The sequence below is a fragment of the Puntigrus tetrazona genome, chromosome 5, assembly GCF_018831695.1.
Source record: "Puntigrus tetrazona isolate hp1 chromosome 5, ASM1883169v1, whole genome shotgun sequence".
Classification (NCBI taxonomy): Eukaryota; Metazoa; Chordata; class Actinopteri; order Cypriniformes; family Cyprinidae; genus Puntigrus; species Puntigrus tetrazona.
In genome coordinates this window covers 7,437,447-7,460,796 of record NC_056703.1, presented here as the reverse complement: position 1 = coordinate 7,460,796, position 23,350 = coordinate 7,437,447, and the positions used below count along the sequence as shown (strand labels likewise).

The following is a 23,350-nucleotide window of genomic DNA, read 5'->3' as shown; positions in this document are numbered from 1 at the left end:
TACAGAATATTTATGTTAGGTGCTTTATCTGGCCAAGCAAGTTTCATAAATTTCACCTTGTCTATGGTACAACTCTCCATGTTTTATAAACTTTTTTGCACTATAGAAGGCCCGCTGGTGTCTGTCTTTAAGTTTAGCATTTGTAGTTCTTTAATGGTTGTTTTTTTTTTTTTGAGCGTGTAAATATAAATATATCACTTTTGCTGCAATACTGAATCCCCAGCTAAACAGGCTTCCATGATTTGTCCCGTTTTGGAAGTCTTATAACTCACTAAAACATTCTACTTATTCTACAGCACACTCATATACTAACTAACTACAGAATATAAAAATAAAAGATGAGTTTTTTCCCCACTGTAACCTACTAAAATTATATTAATTAATGAAGTCCCTCCACTGACCACAAGATGGAGACATTTCGTACAAAAACAACTCGAGCTAGTTTAATTCGCTGATCACATAACTTACTCAAACCTAAGAAATCATTCAATTTATATGAGTCAGTTCTAAATATAATTAAAATGGTATAGCACATTTTATTTTATTTTATTTTATAATTCTATACTGAACGCATGGGGGCGCAATAACAAATGGCAGGGTTTAGCTCAACGGGGGGAGGGCTGAACGAAACCCGGGAGTTCAGCAGTCTGGAAGTTGTCGCAAGTGAATCAGGTAAGAAGTCAAAAGTGTTTATCTACACTTCAAGTTTTCCAACGAAATGATTCAGGTCAATATAATTTTTCAGCTGCAAGCGCGTGGCAGCGCGTGGTTGCCAGCCTCCACAGATCATTGATCTGCTCAAAATTAAAACTTATGACTGATATTTCTGAGGTGGAATTCCAAGAATATGTAAGTATCAGTCCTTCGACTTTTTATTTTATGTCTTTAGAAATGAGTGCATATTATCATATTTAATTTTACTTTCTTCACCGACAGTTACACTAGTTGGCCACGCGAGGGCGCAGGCTAAGGTTTCCAAAAAAAAGAAAGAAAAAAAGTCTGGGCTATTTATAAAGTTCCAGGCAAAGGCTGTGATACATTAATGACTCGAATGATTTGAGCCTTTTGATATACCTAGATAAAAAAATCTTATAAAATAAAAAAAAAATAGCTGATGCGTCCAATTTGTTTTGTTTTTTTTTACAACTGCATATAAAATCAAACCAAAACCTGGAAATAAACTTGTGATATCCCTAAAAAAACTGATTTATTTCTTTTTGAAGTTTATATTTATTTTTCTTTACAGTTTTCATGATACCGAGATAAATAATACGAACACGAATACTTTTATAGAACACAGACTGACATTTGTTAGGATATCATATACCCTTGTTATATAAAAATATCAAATGATCCATGAGTCGTAATACGGTAATCTCATTTAGACTGCAGCGGTCACCTTATTACCTCTAGAAAGTATAACAGAGGTAAGCTCTGAAATGTTCCAGTGGGAGGTTTACTTGTGAGCAATTGTGCAAAAATTAGTCCGATCCCTTCAATAAAACGAAGCTGCCATTAAATGAAACTCCATGGTGCTTTCAGGTTTATTTTCAATAAGCTACCACTTAATTAAACTCTATGCCGCTTTTAGGTTTATCATCGATACATTGAATTTGTAAAGGTCCCAATTACGTTTAAATCTGTTGATATTAATAGTTTGTATTAAATATAGGATTTAGCGTACAAATTTGCAAAGCTCAGAACTGCAGTGAACTAAATTAAGCCATGCTCTCTGAAAGGAAATGAGTTGATGCTGAGCTAAGCTCGCAGCTGTTTGTTCGAACTCCATGTTAACAGTTGCCGCGTTCAGAAATAAATGTAGCTTTGACAGCGGAAATCAGATAGGAGACGTACATCAGGTTCAGATGCTTTTCATGTGTCAAGACGCATTTGATTAGGGTCATAGCGCTGTATCATAATTCATGACCTTGTATGGATCTAGGCCAATAAAAGCCATCTCTGGATGTCTTGATGACTGTGGTGATAAACAGATTTAGACCATTTTCCTTGTATCACAGTTAAAAGAAATTAAAAAGCTTAAAGAAAATGTAGATTGAAAGAATCATTCGGTCTGTTGCAACCTCATGCAGTGGAATTATTCCATGTATTATTCGATTCGGAATAATATTTTATGTATAATATATTATTATATGGGTGATAGCTTAAAAGGTTGATTTTGATTTGGTTACGGTGATACAGCTCTAACTGAGGGCAGTTCAATGGGTTTTTGACATTTAACATTTTCATGCACTTCTTTCTTTTATTTTACAACTCAAAGCTAGAAATTATGTTTTGCTTTAGCTGTTTGTGTTTTAGCTAAACGCTATATCCCCCTGAGAGAAGTTAAGGCCGTGAGTGATGAGAAGCTTGATAGTTGTCGGCTGGTAGTGGCTGTCAATTATTGCTGTAGGGAAGCCTTGATGGGCTGCTGATCTCAAACTATTTACAGTTTATCCAAAGCTGTAAAAACACAGCTGGTGTGAAGTTGTCAGCCTCTTCCTGGTGCGTTTTAAATTTAAAGAGCCTGCCAAGCCAGGCCTGGCTTCATGCTCCTCCACAGACGTTTGTCACATTACTGGAAGTGCGTTCATAAACAGAGTTCCTTACAGTAGTCTATGTGAACACACTCTGACGGCAACGAAACTCGGGCCTGGATGCACTCTGCATGGGCCTTTCACAATAATTGACCCACATTTGGCTTCGATTAAAGAAAAATGAATACAAAAAAGTGTACAACTGTTAATGACTTAGAAACATCGCCACCGATTAGTTTCTAGTGGTCATGATACTTTTGAGATACTCGGCTCAGAATAGTGATTTATGCTGATATATTCAGCATAAATGAACAAGCCACCCCCAATAATCACTGAAATGCCAAATATATGATTTGTTTCCACAATAAATGTTTGTGTGTGTGTGTGTGTGTGTGTGAGTTTACTACAAGAAAGTCGTACATCACACTTTTTGCACCAGTGATTATTTCTTAAGTATGTATGTAAAGAAAATGTTATTTCCCAGCAAAAATTATGCATTTCATTTAACACACAGTGATCATTTGTTAGTTGTTGACTTGAAGTGGAGCCAATGGGGAACAATGACAGAACGAATATATAGTTGTAGTAAATTTATTTATTTCATTTTATTGTTTAATTTCTCTATTATCAGCTTATCTCACAAAGCTTTTGAAAAATGCAGCCCATAGTGGTTGGTAATCAAATGTATGTTTTCTTACATTTTCTATGAGATTTTTCACCATAAATGAACACGGATTGACTCCACCCTCTGACTTTTTTTTGGGGGTCACTTGCATCACAAAAACATATGCAACGTGTCCTGTAAGAGATGCGGACATGTGAGCAAGTATATATATAGTTCATGTTTCTGTAGAATGTTTGGCTCAGACAAGACTGAGCTGCAGGGCACAGCAGGGCGGTCATCACGGTTGGCATTTGGCAACATTTGCAGGAACGTGCAAATAGGATGCCAAGCAAATTTTGAAACATTCAGGAAATAGCTTTTAACGCGGTAAAGAGCTTAGCAGCATTCATTTCTTTAATAACATCCAAGTTTTGCATGGACTCACAAATGTGATTTATAACTCAAAGCCAATTAGTGCTGAATGCATGACAAAAAATATTATTAAAAAAATAATATTTTTATTTTACCATCCTAATTGGCTATATATATATATATATATATATATATATATATATATATATATATATATATATATATATATATATATACATACTTTAACAGAAAAATCACTACGGTAAAATATATGACTTAAATGTGCGTGTTTACTACAGTAAGTCATATATCACACTTTTTACACCAGTGATTATTTCTTAAAAAGAATGTACAGTATGTATAGAAAGTGTGTATGTATAGAATCATGCAAACTATTATTTTGCTAGATGAAAAGATGCATTTTCATTAAACATACAGTGACCATTTGTTATTGTTGTCTTTGATTGGAATCTATGGGAAACGTTGACCAAAAGAAAAAACGTTTTTAAATATTTAATTTATGTTTTCCATTTCTTTGTTTGCGTCGAAAGTGTGTTTTTGTGTAAGTATGAGAAATCAATGTGTCGTTGTGAAAATGTTTTCACATAGCCTTTCTCATACGTTCACTCTTAAGACAACTGGTTCTGAAGAGTGCCAGATTAGGGTTTTTTTTGGCTTGCTAAACTAGCAGAATTCTTTTAAGTGCTTAACAGAACTTTTTTGATAAGGTTCCATAAAGAACCATGCCTTGAAATTGCTATATCTTCCTTAATAGTGTGATAAAGAACAGATTTTAGAGAGTTTTTTTATCCCTCTGCCTGTTGTTTTATAAGACCTTATTTAGGGTTGTATGTTGAAGTCATTTCAGTCTTAACATAGTTATTGGATGAAAACAACTGATAACTGTGACAGAACATGAATAAATTAAGAAATTAAACAAGATATGAACTTAGAATAGATTAAATGAATTTCAATTTTGGGTGAATTATCTTCACAAACCTCTATGATGTCTTTTCATGTTTTCTTTTAACAAATTATCATAAATTCATCTGTCACTTAGTAGAGAAGTAGAAAAGAGAAGCCAAACAAACAAAGATGTTCATACATTTTCTATAATAATAAAATAAAATGAAATGAGGGAAAATGACAGTATGATTGCTAGGATATCTGTTGCAGTTTGAAAGGTAAAATTTGTCATTTTAAAAAGGATATCAAAAACCTGTTCAGACTAATAGTGTTAAAAGTTAAATGTACTCTTAACAGAAAAATTGTTATTGATCTGAATACAAATTATTAGTTCATTTAAGGTTCCCAAGGAACTAGACTAGACCGAACCCCCTGACCCCATCACCCAGAGTCAGTGCTTGATCTTTCTGAAGAGCGTCAAACCTAATCAACCTAAATGGCTTTGAGCAGACCAGTTAGTGGTTGGTCAACAATATACTGAACAATAGACTTACTAAATAATGTGGATGCAAACAGCTGAAAGCTTAAAATGATTTAGAATCTTATTTTACTGTAGCATTCAATCCAGTCGTTAGGTCATTTTCTCAATTTTTGTTTTCTGACCAAAGTTAAGCCTTTCCTATAGCCCCTAGCCTTTGAATGGGTGATTCATCAATCACTGTCACACAATCCTTCCACATATCTTAGATCAGAGACACAAAATCAAAAAATAAGTACAATGTTATTATTGGGGTCATATTTTATTGCAAAACACTTTTGCTGCTATTGAGGTGGGATGCGGGTAAGGTCAGGGACAGTTTTGGTGGTATGGGTAGGGTTAAGGTAGGGCACTGACAAGCTGGGCAGTATCGCACTCATTAAGGCAAATGAATCACCTCCAATAATGAGCACAGTATTGACCAGCTTGTCAGTGAACTACGACTCTGTGTAGTTGTGGTTGCATAAACGTGGAGCTGTATAAATACATTTTAAAATTGCAGTTTTTTTATTATATTACTAAAATAGCCAAACCCATTATTTAGAAGGGCTAGTCCTACTTGTAGGCAAGTGTAGATTTTCTAGGCATGTAAATCGTAGATTGAACATGCTAAATCAGAGTTTGTGAATTGGCTTATATTGGCACGAATCGAAATTTATACACTTCCAAATGTGTTAAAATGTTAAAAGGGATTGTTCACCTCAAAAATTCTGTCATTATGTTATTATGTTGTTCAAACCCTTATAACCCTTGTTCATCTTCGGATCACAGATTATGATATTTTTAATGATTTTGATTTTTGCTTTTTGAATTGTTTAAGAAATGTGTTATTTTTGTTTTCTACTTCCATAAAATCACGGTGAAACCACAGATGTCACATGGGCTACTTGGCACATTTCGTTTACATTGCTGTCTATGGAGTGTCAGAAAGTTCTCAGATTTCATCAAAAATATCCTAATTTGTGTTCCAAACAACAAAGATCTTACTAGTTTGAAACAACACGAGGGTAAAGAATTAATGACAGAATTTTCATTTTTCGTTTAACTAACCCTTTAAGACCTATTTATAACAGACAGACAGAAAGTTCACAGAGTTCGTCTGAAGAATCATGATCCTTCTTGGCGATTGCAGAACCCAGTCAGATCAGAAAGGGGGCTGTGGAAAGAGTGCGTCTTAATTCTGTTGTATGTTATTTGAAATGTTAACTAAATGATTGACATCAATACTTCAGTTGTACTTAAAACCTACTGACAAACTGACAAATGATTGTTGTATTATTCCATGCAAAATACCTTAAAGTTTTCTAATTTCTTTCAAAAAAGAGTTTTCAACAATATACAGGAAGCCCCAAGTCGTTCTTTTATGTATTAGGAACAGAAATAACCAGCATGAGTGCACCTCTGTGTGTATCCAAAATATAAATGTGTTTTCCATGCGCATGGTTTTGCTATGTGGTAGATGAAGTGAAAGGCATTTTACTCCCCGTGTCCAGCATGTACCCCTTGGATCATAAAACTGTCTGGGTCAGTTTCTAGCAGCTGAAGTTTAAATTGGAATGAACTAGATACATCTTTTAAAATCATTTTCTTTTATGGCTAAAACTCCAAAAGGTAATCAGTGGTTACCGTTGCCTCAAGTAACATCAAGCCAATTTTACCATCATGCAAGTCTTTGCTATCATGTAAATCCAGTGTCCCCTAAATAGTCCTACTGTGATGATTACATTTTTTTCATTCATTCATGTCTAGACAGGCACTTGCTGCTTGTTGATTTAGTTACTGTATTAAAACACTGTTGAATATATATATATATATATATATATATATATATATATATATATATATATATATATATATATATATATATATATATAATATTTATATTGTAATTATAATCATTATCTTACATTTACATTAACATATTAATTTTATGCGGGCCTCACCGTAGTGTGAGTCTTGCAGATCAGTTTTTAATTTGCGTTATACACAGATTTGTATAATCTGTAAAAGTTTAGTGTAAGATCATCTGCATCCAAAAATTCCCTGTTAGTGACTGCTTAAAACCCTGTTGGGAACGATTGGTGTTACTTACAAATTTTGGATTTCTTTTTTATTCATGCAGCGTTTTATGACTTATTGTGTCTTTCTCTGTTAGGTGCATTGAGTTTGCACCTGTTTTTTAGATTAGGCAGGAGAAAGATCTCTTTCAACCTAAACTGAGTTTCTTACAACCGCTGATGTTGCGATGCAGTGACTCTCATTGGGTTCAACACTTGCCAGTTTAGCAATGGACAGGTTCAGGATGTGTCTTGACATGTTTAAGAAATGTTGGACTGAAAGCACACACTGCTGTGATCAAGCCTCTCATCAGCAGAATGAATCAAAAGGCTAACCTTTGTTGCGGAGCATGTTGTCTGGAGAGAGGAGAACTTGTCCAAAATTCACTTGATGAGTGATGAGAGTTTAATTTATTTGGGTCTTATTTAGCATCCAGCTGGGGAAAGACTAAAGCCCAAGTCAAGCCAAGTCAATTTTTATTTATATGCTGTATTTAACAATATAGGTTGTGTCAAAGCACTTAACAGCATCAAATAGGAAAAAAAGAGTGTCAGTAATGTAAAATGGCAAGATTAAACACAAAGTTACTTTACTTTAACTTTTCAGTTAAAGGCATTTCATTATTGAATTCAGAGACAGCATAGTCCACCTCAGTTCAATTTAAACAGTGTCTTTGCAGTCTAATCAATGTTAATTGCTGAAAATTAAGTGTCCCCAACTAACTAAGCCATTGGTGACAGAATGGAGAAAAAACTGAATTGGGACAATTCAGGCCCAGTTCAGGCTCCTTATACACATACAAAGCAAAGTGTATACAAATGTTCATCAGAACTACAATATGCGGTTGCTTCCTTGCAATTTTAAGAAAGTGCTAGTAGATAATGATTAAGTAGATATGATCACCAATTATGAATCTTGAAAAGCATATTGAAAAGGTTGAAATTACAGCTTGGCAAACTGAACAGTCAGGCGGGTGGAATGCTATTGTAATGCTTCATGAGACAAACTCGCCAGCAAGATCAGGAAAAGATAGCTGTTGGTATAAACATTTATGAGAAGAATATATATTTTTAAAAGGATATAAAATTAAAATGTTATTCATATAAGTTCAAATGACTGGAAAATCTTCCTTCATTAGGCTTATACAGTAGCTGTGGCTGGAAATGACATTAGTGGAAGACTCATAGTAAGTTAATAGTTATAGTGGAAGGCAAGAAGTGTTGCCTGTGAGTGGTGGGTTGTGGTCACTCTCTGACTCTTGATACTTTTAAATGTAAAATAACACATACAAGTCGTCCTCATGATACATATAGGCAATATGTGCTTTGGGTGTCCAAAGTGTCAGAGTATCAAGGTGGCATTCAGTATTCGATACCAAATTCCATTTCATGTGTCTCATTAAATTTCTTATTACATTGTTGATGTTGTTTTTTTATTTATAAAAACGTGCCACACTGCGTCTATCACGTCAGAACCTCATTATGTTACTGCTCCTCATTATGTTACTGCTCCTCAGTGTGAGCAAATGACATCTCTGAGGCCACAGTACTGGCTGTTAAAGAGAATGTTCCATGGCGTATTAAATGGCACATTAACATACCTATGCACATATGTAACTTTTTATACAAAGTCACAAACTAAAATCAAATGTAAATCAACCTGCATACAGAAAGAAAATGTACTTAACCAGCCTGTATAAATCTAAGGTGCTCAATGTTCTCAGTGTTCTACTGAACTACAGACTGGTTTCCATTATTCCTTTTATTGCAAAGACATTTAAACGAGCTGTGTTCAAGTCTCTGTCTTTCTCATATAGAACAGCAACCACTCTTGTTTAGTAGTAGACATTTAACCGAGACTGCTTTGCTTTCAGTTGTTGAAGCCCTAAGACTGGCAAGAGCGGATTCCAAATCTTTAATGATTATTTTGCTGGACCTGTTCACTGCTTTTGACATGATTAACAACCAGATCGTCCAGCTAACCCTTTTTGGCAAAGGGCATTTCAGGGACTGCACTACATTGGTTTGAGTTTTATGTATCAAATAGGTTCTTCAAGGTACCTTGGCGAAGTGTCCAAGTCGGAACATCTAGCTCTGTTCTTGGACCACATCTCTTCTCTGTCTACATGGCATCTTTAGGTTCTGTCATTCAGAAACCATCCCTATACCCCTGCTATGCTAATGACTCTATGCTGATAACTATACCTCTCCTTCTGACAATAACTTCTTGCATCTCAGCTTGTCTAACCACCCAGTTAGGCAAATCAACCTTAATGCCAGAATCCTTGGAATTATGATTGATGATCAGGTGACTTTCTTAGACCAAAATGCTAAAGCTTCCTGGTCATGCAGATTTGCTTTATTCAACATCAAGAAGATCAGGTCCTTTCTTTCAGAACATTCTTCACAACTGTGTTTATCCGTTTTGCGCTGGCTACAAATAGCTGCAAATAACTTGTCACTTTTAGACTTTTACTGCTAGTTTTATAAAAAAAGTTTTCTTTTTGTATTCTTGCTGATATGTTTTTAATTATTATACAACTAACAAAAGCAAAAAAATGCATTGTTTGGTAGTTCAGGATAGACTTGGCTGCTTGCACTGAGCTCATTGAGAAGTATTTTTATCAGTTTCTAGTCTTATTCATTTCCATTGTCCGTTCTCATATATCATATTCTGGTAATATCATGTGACATTCTCTCCTAGGAATACAACACACTGGCCCATGCATGTGACCTTCTTCATAAGCAGTTTGAGGAAGGGCAGGAGACAAAGGCTGAGCTGCAGCGAGGAATGTCAAAGGCCAACAGCGAAGTTGCTTAGTGAAGAAGAAAATATGAAAATGACGCCATCCAGCACACTGAGGAGCTTGAAGAGGCCAAGTATGAACATCATAAGAAGTGATTTCAATATTGTATGCCAATATAATATATAATATGTCAATATTTTGTGAACTTGCATGCTTTTACTGACTGATGGTTACAAAATGCATCGCAGGAAGAAGTTGGCTCAGTGTCTACAGAAGGCAAAAAAACAATCTGAGGCCATAGACTCCAAATGTGCCTCTCTGGAGAAGACCACCTATGGTGAGGTCCAATCAGGACCTCGTGATTGATGTGGAGAGAACCAATGCTTTGGCTGCCAACCTTGACAAAAAAGTAAGAAATATGAGTTATTATATGAGATTCTCTTTCTAAATCATTGCTGCAATGGGTTTTGAAGATGGTATAAACAAGCTTGAGCTTGAAATATCTTCATCAAAGGTAGAATGAAAGTAGAAATATGAGGAAGGCTCATAAGAATGTATCTTCTGTAAATTATTAAATGAAACCCTATTATTCACCTTTTTTCATTCACATCTGATTTTCAAGAGTGTTGAATATGGAGTTTTAAATGCATCTTTGCTATAAAGTTTTCCTTCTTATGCACAGTAGTCAGCTTTCGAAGTGGATCAAAAATATATACCTAATATATATGCTATATTCTTTAAGCAATTTCATAGAATAATCATTACTAAAGGATAGAATACAGACCATATACTTTTAAATGTATAAAGTATAGACTAGTGCAGATTGCATGACCATTGTCTCCTAATTGAGTTTAAAGATGCCTTAAAAAATAGAAACCTTGCCGTAAATGGCAATAAAATAGAAACAATGCAGCAAATAAAATAAATAAATGAATCACAGAACCTTTCCTGCTCGTCGAGTAATATAGTTTATACCTTTCTCAATCATTAAAAAGATCAGTTTGCATTTGGTATAAATAGACACTTTAGTACTCTGGCAGTTAACCATCATGGTATTTTTTATGAGAGATTGGGTAACAATCTGTCAGTCCATCTTTAATTATACAGGCTTGTATATCTGCTATATAAAGTTTTTTTTCTTTCGTTGAAAATAATGAGATCTTAAAGGTCATTTGTACATTTTAAATACTTAATTTAACTTAACAAACTTTAATTAACTTAAATTAAACTTTAACAAACAATTATTCCCCAATAAATAATTTTATAAATCTGTGAAAATAATTTAAATCGACGACAGTTCTCTGCCTATTTCTTTTAATTGTTTTTTAAATAATTTTTGTTAGTCACTTTAAATGAGAATGAAAAAATGTATTTTGTAAACAGATGTGTAAAAAGATGTCAATTTGCAACTATTAAATTATAAAGGTAAGTATATTTGAATATATCCTGTTATTTAATTCAATATTTTTGAAGTTTGCGTTAATCCGTGCTATTGACAAATTTATGTGATAACTATAACACTCTAAAAGGCTGACGACTGAGGGTAGATGTAGCTTCTTACCATAAAACAAGAATCTAAAGCTTGTCCATTAATAGACTTTGCTTAGTGTGCAAACTGACCTTAATATAAGAGTGGAGGAGAGCATGATCAGTCTCAGAGGAGACTAGAGGAGTTCCAACGTGTGGTGAGAGGCTGAAGTAGTTTGCATTTGATGTTGTTATTTATGTGTGATTGGTGTAAACCAGTTGATATACAACAGAGGATAAAATCTTCAATAAGATATTACTTTGAAGTAAAATAAACATTGGCATTACATTCACATTTACATCTATTACTAAATATAGTTTATGTTTAACTGAATTTCTTGCCAGGGCTGTGAAAATTTCATCTGGTCTCAAGGAGAAGGAAGGTAGGTGGTAGCAATACATTATGTTACCAGCAGGTCTTTTATCAAATCCACATAGGCTGATTATTGTACAGTAGATGTGCTGCTGTTTTAGATAAATGAAATGTTTTTTACACATGTCTGAGGGCAGATTTTAAGCGGGACTAGGCACACATTTTATACATAGTGTATGTACACTGTGCCACTCATAAATAGAAGAGATATCAACCATTATTTTTAATTTGTGTTTATGCAGTTTATATTTGTGTATTAAAACATATCAGCAAAACTGCATCTTGTGCATCTAATCAGACACACCATCAATTAGGTTCACTTTTATGATTATTTTAATAGGCTTCTTCACTTTTCATACTCTTTATAAATCTATAAAGACATGACCTACATAAAATCCTCTGTGATTTCTTTATGTGGACTGTAAATACCAGTAGTAATTTTTTTTTCAAAATTTTAGTAAGCCGCCATCATGAGTACGGACGCGGAGATGGCCATTTATGGCAAGGCTGCCATTTTCCTCCGTAAGCCTGAGAAGGAGAGAATCGAGGCTCAGAGCAAACCTTTTGATGCCAAGACTGCCTGCTATGTGGTTGACGATAAAGAGCTGTACGTCAAGGGAACAATCAAAAGCAAAGACGGTGGCAAAGTCACTGTTATTGTGCTTGACACTAAAGAGGTAATTTTTCAACATTTCAGCTAGATGCTCCGTACATAAATTTATTACATATCTAATTTAATTTCTGCTATATTTAATTGACCAAATTTATAGGAGAAAGTTGCTAAAGAGGATGACGTCCACCCAATGAATCCTCCCAAGTTCGACAAGATTGAGGACATGGCCATGATGACCCATCTCAATGAACCCTCTGTGCTTTATAACCTCAAAGAGCGTTATGCCGCATGGATGATCTACGTAAGTCCTGAAGCAAAGTAAAGCAGCGTTTAAGTTCATTTGTCAGTGTTGTTGCAGTCTGATCGCTTCTCTGCTCATTTCAGACCTACTCTGGGCTGTTCTGTGCCACTGTGAACCCCTACAAGTGGCTCCCAGTGTATGACCCAGAGGTGGTGTCTGCCTACAGAGGCAAAAAGCGTATGGAGGCCCCCCCCCACATCTTCTCTGTCTCTGACAACGCCTATCAGTTCATGCTGACTGGTAAGACTTCACATCAGTTAATTATATAAATTTATTTAAATGTTGCTGTATATAAAAGAAAGATTTACCAGAAGTTGTTCACGTTGCAATCAACAGATAGAGAGAACCAGTCTGTCCTGATTACGTAAGTATTTTCATTTCATTGACAGATGCATGTATAAGTTAGATATATGGTTAAAAAAAAAAAAAAAAAAAAAAAAAAAAAAAAATATATATATATATATATATATATATATATATATATATATATATATATGGAGATATATACAAAATAGAATATAAATTTACTGCATACTTCTGTTATCTGAAAAGTGTATATATTTTATCCATGTTTGTCTTCTCATCTTTAATAAACCAGTGGAGAATCCGGTGCTGGAAAGACTGTGAACACAAAACGTGTCATCCAGTACTTTGCCACAGTTGCAGTTCAAGGCAGTGAGAAGAAGAAAGAACAGGTTCCTGGTAAAATGCAGGTATGAGACTGTAACAATTTATGTATACTTAAATAATGATGATAATAATAATAATATTAATAAAACACCCTTCAACCAACACAGGGGTCTCTTGAGGATCAGATCATTGCTGCCAACCCTCTGCTTGAGGCTTATGGTAATGCCAAGACTGTGAGAAATGACAACTCCTCTCGTTTTGTAAGTTCACCTCTTTTTATTCACAGAACAGTTTGTAGGTTGTGTTTTGGTTTTTTTTCTATTCAAAGATTTCTAAAAAAAACTATTATCATTACTCATTTGTTGTCTTATCTTGTTTAAAACAGGGTAAATTCATCAGAATTCACTTTGGTACAACCGGAAAACTGGCTAGTGCTGATATTGAGACTTGTAGGTTCACATTATTGAATCAAATTATGCATCCTTACATTTGACTGTCACTCTTCAGGTGATTGTGACTCAAGTACATTTTCTCAACAGATCTGCTGGAGAAGTCTAGGGTGACATTCCAGCTTCCAGATGAGAGAGGCTACCACATCTTCTACCAGATGATGACCAACCACAAGCCTGAGCTGATTGGTAGATGAACATATTATATTCTGTTTTTTGATGCCAGATAACATTGTAAATACTCAGACAATACCAGATAATACTGTTTCATAAATGTTCTGTGCATTTTACAGAAATGACGCTCATCACCACCAACCCCTACGACTTCCCCATGTGCAGTCAGGGTCAGATCACAGTGGCTAGCATTGATGATAAAGAGGAGCTGGTCGCTACTGATGTGAGTCATTGCTGTTTGGTTAATACGATATTTCATAAAAATATGGCTGATCATACAACTCATTCTTCTCTATAATTTCCAGACTGCTATTGACATTCTGGGCTTCACTGGTGAGGAGAAGATGGGCATCTACAAGTTCACTGGAGCTGTGCTTCATCATGGTAACATGAAGTTCAAGCAGAAGCAGCGTGAGGAGCAGGCTGAGCCTGATGGCACAGAGGGTGAGACTAAATAATACCAATATGTGTGATCACATGAAGTGCTTTGATTTGAGAGATCCATGTTTCTATTTAATTATTTATTTTTTTGCAACTTTAAATTTGCAGAGGCTGACAAAATTTCCTACCTTCTGGGTCTGAACTCTGCTGATATGCTGAAGGCTTTATGTTACCCCAGAGTCAAGGTCGGAAATGAGTTTGTGACCAAAGGTCAGACCGTGCCACAGGTATGTGTAAAAATATATGTATTAACATATTTCACACATGTCCTTGTGTTCAGCCTGAAAATTATGATTAAATTTGACTAATTATAGCAAATCAGGAATAATAATAATTAATAAAACTTCTCTCTATTATTACAGGTGTACAACTCTGTTAGCGCCTTGTCCAAATCTATCTATGAGAGGATGTTCTTGTGGATGGTTATTCGTATCAACCAGATGTTGGACACAAAACAGCAGAGAAATTTCTTCATTGGTGTGCTGGATATTGCTGGCTTTGAGATCTTTGACGTAATAATTGTTTATGTTTATCTCTCTTTATGGAAAATTCAGTCACATTCAGCAGTCAGTAAATGGTCCTGTTTCTTTCTCCAGTTCAACAGCATGGAGCAGCTGTGCATCAACTTCACTAATGAGAAACTGCAACAGTTTTTCAACCACCACATGTTTGTGCTGGAACAAGAGGAGTACAAGAAGGAGGGCATTATTTGGGAATTCATTGACTTCGGCATGGACTTGGCTGCTTGCATTGAGCTCATTGAGAAGGTTTTTACTGCTTTATGAATTTATTAATGTCAAATTTCCGTTTATAGATATAGTATAGATTTTTAATATTAAACAACATTCTATTCTAAACAGCCCATGGGTATCTTTTCCATCCTTGAAGAGGAGTGCATGTTCCCCAAAGCCACAGACACTTCCTTCAAGAACAAGCTGTATGATCAGCATCTTGGCAAGTGCAATGCTTTCCAGAAACCAAAGCCTGCCAAAGGCAAGGCTGAGGCCCACTTCTCCCTGGTTCACTATGCTGGAACTGTGGACTATAACATTTCTGGCTGGTTGGACAAGAACAAGGATCCACTGAATGAGTCTGTTGTACAGCTTTACCAGAAGTCTTCTGTCAAACTGCTGGCTACTCTCTACCCACCTGTTGTTGAGGGTAATGAAAACCGAATTGTTTTAATTAACCAAAAATGCATTCAATTTTGCACTTTCTTCTAGTTATTACATTATGTGTCTTCCATTGTTTCTTCATCTGAACAGAGACTGGTGGAAAGAAGGGAGGCAAAAAGAAGGGTGGTTCCATGCAGACTGTGTCTTCTCAGTTCAGAGTATGTCTTTGTTATGAATATGAATAATGATACAACTAAAAGCAGTGATTGTGTTTCAGCTTGCTTGACTCTAAGTCAGAGAAAAAATATCTATAAACAACTGAGAGAATATGACTAAGAAAGCTTTAACAATTCATGATTAAACAGGAGAACTTGGGCAAACTCATGACCAACTTGAGGAGCACTCACCCTCACTTTGTGCGTTGTCTGATTCCCAATGAGTCCAAGACACCAGGTAAACTTATAGGCTTACAGGTATTTTGTTAACAATATATTAAAGGTAATATATATATATATAAAATAATGATGATGATGGTCTAAACTGTTCTTTATAGGTCTAATGCAGAACTTCCTGGTTATCCACCAGCTGAGGTGTAACGGTGTGCTGGAGGGCATCAGAATCTGCAGAAAGGGCTTCCCCAGCAGAATCCTCTATGGTGACTTCAAGCAGAGGTAACTGGAACCACATGAAAACACTTTTTAATGTATTAGGCTCTTAATTAGATTAAGTGAACGATTTTGATTGATCTTCAACAGATACAAGGTGCTGAATGCCAGTGTAATCCCTGAGGGACAGTTTATTGATAACAAGAAGGCTGCTGAGAAACTCCTGGGATCCATTGATGTTGATCACGACCAGTACAGATTTGGACACACAAAGGTTCATATTCTACTTTACAGCATTTAAAACATTTAATGATCATAATTTATTGTATAAGATTATTCTTTTTAAATCACTATGTATTCACACTATATTCAGGTGTTCTTCAAAGCTGGTCTTCTGGGTACTCTTGAAGAGATGCGTGATGAGAAACTGGCTGCTCTGGTCACAATGACTCAGGCTCTTTGCCGTGGTTACGTGATGAGGAGAGAGTTTGTGAAGATGATGGAGAGGAGGTCAGGAATGTCATGAATAAAGATATTCTCAATAATACCTGTATGATTGGTAAATGATGATAATAGCATTTAATAATGAATTCTTATTAAATGTATTCTTAGGGAGTCCATTTACACCATCCAATACAACATCCGCTCATTCATGAATGTCAAACACTGGCCATGGATGAAGGTTTACTACAAGATTAAGCCTCTGCTGAAGAGTGCTGAGACTGAGAAGGAGCTGGCAACAATGAAGGAGGACTTTGTCAAATGCAAAGAAGATCTTGCCAAGGCTGAAGCCAAGAAGAAGGAGCTTGAAGAAAAGATGGTGGCACTGCTGCAAGAGAAAAATGATCTACAGCTGCAAGTGGCTTCTGTAAGTTTACCTAAATGACGTAACTGAATTTGGGCTCCATTTAAATTTGCAAAGTAGTTTCCAGTGATTATAGCAATCTTTTTTTTAACAGGAAGCTGAGAATCTCTCAGATGCTGAGGAGAGGTGTGAGGGTCTGATCAAGAGCAAAATCCAGCTTGAAGCTAAACTCAAAGAGACAACTGAGAGACTGGAAGATGAGGAAGAAATCAATGCTGAACTGACAGCCAAGAAGAGGAAACTGGAGGATGAGTGCTCTGAGCTGAAGAAAGACATTGATGACCTGGAGCTCACCTTGGCTAAAGTGGAAAAGGAGAAACATGCCACTGAGAATAAGGTTAGAGATTAAGGTTTAAGATTAGATTTCTTTTTTACGTGATGAAATAAAATATGAATTGTTAAATAAATAAACTTATTTGGAACCAAAAAAAAATCTCACAGGTCAAGAACTTGACTGAGGAAATGGCGTCTCAGGATGAGAGCATTGCCAAGCTCACAAAGGAGAAGAAAGCACTCCAAGAGGCACATCAGCAGACCCTGGATGATCTTCAGGCAGAGGAGGACAAAGTCAACACCCTGACCAAATCCAAGACAAAGCTTGAGCAGCAAGTTGATGATGTGAGTTAATAATTAAACATGTCAATAAATCATAAAATTTACTGATTTTTTGTTGTTTTGCTTTATTCTGCTTTTTAACATTTTACAAATCATTGTCCCGTAGCTTGAGGGTTCCCTTGAACAAGAAAAGAAGCTCCGCATGGATCTTGAGAGAGCAAAGAGAAAGCTTGAAGGAGACCTGAAATTAGCGCAAGAGTCCATCATGGACCTGGAGAATGACAAGCAACAATCTGAGGAGAAAATTAAAAAGTAACTAAAACATGAAATCTTTTAATGAAAACTTATTTTTGTTGTTCTGTTGTTTTACAAAGTACTTATCTTTGAACACCCACAGGAAAGACTTTGAAACAAGTCAGCTGCTAAGCAAGATTGAAGATGAACAATCTCTGGGTGCTCAACTCCAGAAGAAGATCAAGGAGCTTCAGGTATAATTTTGAGAGACTTATATCAAACATCACAATTATTTTGATCAAATCCAGATCACTAAAAATTGTAAATAAACAACTTGCAACTGTAGGCTCGCATTGAGGAACTGGAGGAAGAGATTGAGGCTGAGCGTGCTGCTCGTGCCAAGGTTGAGAAGCAGAGAGCTGATCTCTCCAGGGAACTTGAGGAGATCAGTGAGAGGCTTGAGGAGGCTGGAGGAGCCACTGCTGCTCAGATCGAGATGAATAAGAAGCGTGAAGCTGAATTCCAGAAGCTGCGTCGTGATCTTGAAGAGTCCACCCTCCAGCATGAAGCTACCGCTGCTGCCCTCCGTAAGAAGCAGGCAGACAGTGTGGCCGAGCTGGGAGAGCAGATCGACAACCTCCAGCGTGTCAAGCAGAAGCTTGAGAAAGAGAAGAGTGAATACAAAATGGAGATTGATGATCTTTCCAGCAACATGGAGGCTGTTGCCAAAGCAAAGGTTGAGAATTGTTATGCGTAAAGAATATAAAACAAGATATACGTAAAAAACAAAGCTTTTCAAACATCTAATGACTTCTGTATTTGCAGGGCAATCTTGAGAAGATGTGCCGCACACTTGAGGACCAACTTAGTGAAATAAAGTCTAAGAATGACGAGAACCTTCGCCAGATAAATGACCTCAGTGCTCAAAGAGCAAGGCTTCAAACTGAAAATGGTAACCAAAAACAATTACAAAGAAATTAGAAGTACTTCAATAGTAACTGAGTATGGTATATTATTCAGCACTGAAAATCTGACAAAGTCCAATTAGAGGAAGCACACATATATAAATTTTACTTTCATATAGTTTTTTTAATATTAACTGTTGGTGACATACAATCTGACAGTGAATCATTCTTAACAGGTGAGTTTGGCCGTCAGCTGGAGGAGAAGGAGGCTCTGGTTTCTCAGCTCACCAGAGGCAAACAAGCTTTCACTCAGCAAATTGAGGAGCTTAAGAGGCAGATTGAAGAGGAGGTTAAGGTAATAGCCCATTCAACACAAACACATAATTTCCACTTACTATGCAACAAAGCTAATTTTATGTGACTTTGTGTCCTAGGCTAAGAACGCATTGGCCCATGCTGTGCAATCAGCCCGTCATGACTGCGACCTGCTCCGTGAGCAGTTTGAGGAAGAGCAGGAGGCCAAGGCTGAGCTGCAGAGAGGAATGTCAAAGGCCAACAGTGAAGTTGCTCAGTGGAGAAGCAAATATGAAACTGATGCCATCCAGCGCACTGAAGAACTTGAAGAGGCCAAGTATGAAGATCACAAGAGCTGATTAATATGTATTCATATGCAAAAAGCATATGAATGTGTCTCATTTTAAGTTATGTTAAAACTGATGTTCATAATTGCATCGCAGGAAGAAGTTGGCTCAGCGTCTCCAAGAGGCAGAGGAACAAATTGAGGCTGTGAACTCCAAATGTGCCTCTCTGGAGAAGACCAAACAGAGACTCCAGGGTGAGGTGGAGGACCTCATGATTGATGTGGAGAGAGCCAATGCTTTGGCTGCCAACCTTGACAAGAAGCAGAGGAACTTTGACAAGGTAAAACATTTTAGTTATTATATAATATAGCTTCTAAATTATTGCTGAAATTGCTTTGTTGAAGATAAAAAATAAATGTGATCTTATATGTTCATCAAAGGTCCTGGCAGAATGGAAGCAGAAATATGAGGAGGGTCAGGCAGAGCTGGAAGGTGCCCAGAAAGAGGCTCGTTCACTCAGCACTGAGCTGTTCAAGATGAAGAACTCCTATGAGGAGACTCTGGATCAGCTGGAGACCCTCAAGAGAGAGAACAAGAATCTACAGCGTAAGAATGAAATATTAATACGTAAACATGTATATATTAATGAATGCCAATAATGATACAGATTATATTTTTCCTCTCTACAGAGGAGATTTCAGATCTGACAGAGCAGTTAGGTGACACTGGTAAGAGCATTCATGAGCTGGAAAAGGCCAAGAAGACAGTAGAGACTGAGAAGGCTGAGATTCAGACCGCCTTGGAGGAGGCTGAAGTGAGTATCTGGAGATTAATATGTAATTCATGCTAGAACCATTGTGTTGTGTTTTTAATGCATATTTTCAATCTTTTCATAGGGCACCCTGGAGCATGAGGAGTCCAAGATTCTCCGTGTCCAGCTTGAGCTTAATCAGGTCAAGAGTGAGATTGACAGGAAGCTTTCGGAGAAGGATGAGGAGATGGAGCAGATCAAGAGGAACAGCCAGAGAGTCATTGAATCCATGCAGAGCACTCTGGACTCTGAGGTCAGGAGCAGGAACGATGCCCTGAGAATCAAGAAGAAGATGGAGGGAGACCTCAATGAGATGGAGATTCAGCTGAGCCATGCCAATCGCCAGGCTTCTGAGGCCCAGAAACAGCTCAGGAATGTTCAGGGACAACTCAAGGTATTTGATTTCTCTTTGGTTTATGAGTAGATTATTACACATAGCTTTGATTATACAAATAGATTAAAGGCCGTCAGAAATATTATTCCAATGCTGTTCTTACATTTAGGATGCCCAACTCCACCTTGATGATGCTGTGAGAGGACAGGAAGACATGAAGGAGCAGGTGGCAATGGTGGAGCGCAGAAACACTCTGATGCAAGCTGAGATTGAGGAGCTGAGAGCTGCTCTGGAGCAGACAGAGAGAGGCCGCAAAGTGGCTGAACAAGAGCTGGTGGACGCCAGTGAGCGTGTTGGGCTGCTGCATTCTCAGGTAACGGCATATGAACACGACTTTTACAATGAAATTAAGGTAATTGAGAACTTCATTGAAATTGTTCATGCTATTTCTTTCCATGTTGCAGAACACAAGTCTCATAAACACCAAGAAGAAGCTTGAGTCTGACCTTGTTCAGGTCCAGAGTGAGGTTGACGACACTGTACAGGAAGCCAGGAATGCAGAGGAGAAGGCCAAGAAGGCCATCACTGATGTGAGAAACAGTAGCTGCCTAATGATTTACAAAGATTTTTTTACTTAAAAATGTAGTACTAATATCTATCTATATTACTGCAAAAGGCTGCAATGATGGCAGAAGAGCTCAAGAAGGAGCAGGACACCAGCGCTCACCTTGAGAGGATGAAGAAGAATCTGGAGGTGACAGTGAAGGACCTGCAGCATCGCCTGGATGAGGCTGAGAATCTGGCCATGAAGGGAGGAAAGAAACAACTCCAGAAGTTGGAGAGCAGGGTAAATGTTTTTAAAGGATATTTTAAAGGCAATAACTGTTCAGTTGTTCTCTCGTCTGAAATCTTTTATGTGCTATCAAAGGTTCGGGAGCTTGAGACTGAAGTTGAAGCAGAACAGAGACGTGGAGCTGATGCTGTTAAGGGTGTGCGCAAATATGAGAGAAGAGTGAAGGAGCTGTCTTACCAGGTATGATCATAACCAACAATATCCATAGATTTATCCATTCAAATTGATGAAATCATTTTATTGTTTGCAGACTGAGGAAGATAAGAAGAACGTCAACAGACTCCAGGATCTGGTTGATAAACTGCAGCTAAAGGTCAAAGGCTACAAGAGGCAGGCTGAGGAGGCGGTATGTTAAATTTATTTGAACATTTTGACATATTGATTATTAATGAATTATTTAATTTAATGAACTGGGGTGATATCGCTGGTATTTCACAGCTTAGTTAACAAACATAATAAAAACTGTTTAGGAGGAGCAAGCCAATAGTCATCTGTCCAAGCTGAGGAAGGTGCAGCATGAGCTAGAGGAGGCTGAGGAGCGTGCTGACATTGCTGAGTCTCAGGTCAACAAGCTCAGAGCCAAGAGCCGTGATGCTGGAAAGGTCAGTTGCTTTATAGCAGAATATGACCTTAGTAAAGTAAATGCTTTCTTGCATTTACAGAGAAGAAACATACAGTATTAAGCTCATGCTTGTGTATTAATTAACATCTTTTTTGTCTCAGGCCAAAGAAGAGTGAAACCCTCAAAACTGATGGGAGCCTCTACTGAAGTCATATAATATGATTATTCTGTAGATTTAAATGTAATATTGCTTTTCAAATAAATCTGTGCACACTAGATATTTGTTTTGGGTGATCTTTAGAGCATTTTTCTTTTCAAACAAATTATTGTCAATCATTTTTAAACATTGTGTAAAATGATCACTTGCATACTGAAATATTCTACCATTCTAATATTACACATTATACATAAGACACCAAGTCATAGCATAGCAGAAATCATAAAAAAACATAGCAGACATTAATGTTTTTCTCACATTAAATTAAAAAAAGACGTTTCTAAAGCAAAAACCTAACTTTATTTTTTTTCTTATACGCTTAATGTGTGAATAAAAACAGTGTGTTATCGATGACAATACCCAGATAGGACAATAGAGTTCCCTTTCAGTCGGTCACTCCGAGTCACGTCGGATGACCGACGAATTGGGATCTCGCTTCGAGAGACCAATCTACTTCGAGTGTATCTAAACAAGCCAATTGAAGATTGGCATGCGCTAATCGCATCCAGCTGCCGCTGATCACAGCGCGTGTATAAATAAGCAGCGGGTGCAGCGCATATTCAGCTTTTCGCTTCGGAGCCGAGCGTGACTGTTCCGCTCCAAAGACGATCTACGAGTGTTGGAGTACGGCGTTTCAGCGGAGGTCGTTTTCCTGCGTCGAGTGGATTGCCACAATCAGGCTGCACTACCCCCCTGTTTGTGCGCAAAACGGCTATCCCCTGTTGCCTCAGCACTAAAAGAGCATTCGCGGGTGCGTCTTTTTAAAGACGACGTTACGTCTGGCAAACTCGACGCGTCTTGGAAGACAGCGTGGGTCTTGCTTCAGACGACGACACCCGTGTGTTTCTGGATGCGGTTGTTACCTGGTGTTAGGTGATGGTCACAATCATTGCCTCGCGTGCCTGGGCTTAGCACGCTGAGGTGGCGGTTGTGGATGAATCATTTCCTCGCAGGGAGATGGTCATCTCGGAGTGATGGGCGGGCTCTGTCGCCTTGAAAAAAGGAGGCGGAGCTTGTGTTTGCTCGACTTGGTTCTCATTCTGGCTGCAGACAGGTGGGCTCCATTTCGTTGTGACACAAAGCTTAAACTCTGCAACCAGTGGAGCTGCAAAGGGGCAGTCTGGACCTCACGTGGGGTATCAGCTGTACCCTCTTGGGCTCCCCTGATGATCAGAAGTCAATCGCTGCATCGAAGGTGAGCCAGACATTTCTGGAAGTGAAGATCCGGTTGCTCTGCGTCTACCAGGCGTTGAATGTACTGGATACAGATCTAGAAATGGTGGCTATGCTTGCCCAGGCCGCCGAGGTGATCGGGATCAAGTGGAAACCTCCACTGCTTCCCGGGCCCTCGAGGCTGGACGATTGGTATTTAAGGGTGGCTCGCGCTGGTTCTCAGGGCCCCACCCTGGTACCTTTCTTCCCGGAAGTGCATGAGGAGCTTACTGGG

At 37.5% G+C, this 23,350-nt stretch overlaps 1 protein-coding gene and 1 long non-coding RNA gene across 3 annotated transcripts; both read left to right on the top strand.

Moving 5' to 3' along the window:
- The first annotated feature begins 685 nt into the window (after positions 1–685).
- On the top strand, positions 686–10,420 carry LOC122345654. 2 transcript variants are annotated; one of them, XR_006251018.1, is made up of 3 exons: positions 686–849; positions 9,716–9,891; positions 10,007–10,420. It is a non-coding gene; the product is annotated as an uncharacterized LOC122345654 (long non-coding RNA). The 2 variants fall into 2 exon arrangements; XR_006251019.1 differs by having other exon boundaries at positions 9,716–9,909.
- Positions 10,421–11,338: 918 nt separating this feature from the next.
- myhz2 (myosin, heavy polypeptide 2, fast muscle specific) lies at positions 11,339–21,962 on the top strand. Its single transcript, XM_043239974.1, has 41 exons — positions 11,339–11,443; positions 11,631–11,668; positions 12,117–12,335; positions 12,429–12,572; positions 12,656–12,812; positions 12,909–12,936; positions 13,171–13,285; positions 13,370–13,462; positions 13,588–13,651; positions 13,742–13,840; positions 13,945–14,048; positions 14,131–14,269; positions 14,375–14,493; positions 14,629–14,778; positions 14,863–15,033; positions 15,127–15,427; positions 15,532–15,599; positions 15,747–15,834; positions 15,935–16,052; positions 16,137–16,260; positions 16,360–16,496; positions 16,599–16,854; positions 16,946–17,188; positions 17,293–17,469; positions 17,573–17,718; positions 17,804–17,894; positions 17,987–18,376; positions 18,466–18,592; positions 18,782–18,900; positions 18,980–19,176; positions 19,283–19,466; positions 19,567–19,732; positions 19,816–19,940; positions 20,023–20,331; positions 20,441–20,644; positions 20,736–20,861; positions 20,948–21,118; positions 21,200–21,304; positions 21,375–21,470; positions 21,595–21,726; positions 21,848–21,962. Exons 3-41 carry the CDS (start codon positions 12,129–12,131, stop codon positions 21,860–21,862), a joined length of 5,805 nt encoding a protein of 1,934 aa, XP_043095909.1. The 5' UTR covers positions 11,339–11,443; positions 11,631–11,668; positions 12,117–12,128; the 3' UTR covers positions 21,863–21,962.
- The last annotated feature ends 1,388 nt before the right edge of the window (positions 21,963–23,350 follow it).

Coding starts and splice junctions, on each gene's coding strand:
- myhz2 (XM_043239974.1), top strand. CDS start 12,129: ATGAGTACGGACGCGGAGATGGCCATTTATGGCAAGGCTGCCATTTTC. Junction 14,779..14,862: donor CTGGCTTTGAGATCTTTGAC/GTAATAATTGTT, acceptor TTCTTTCTCCAG/TTCAACAGCATGGAGCAGCT. Junction 19,467..19,566: donor AGCAGAGGAACTTTGACAAG/GTAAAACATTTT, acceptor TGTTCATCAAAG/GTCCTGGCAGAATGGAAGCA.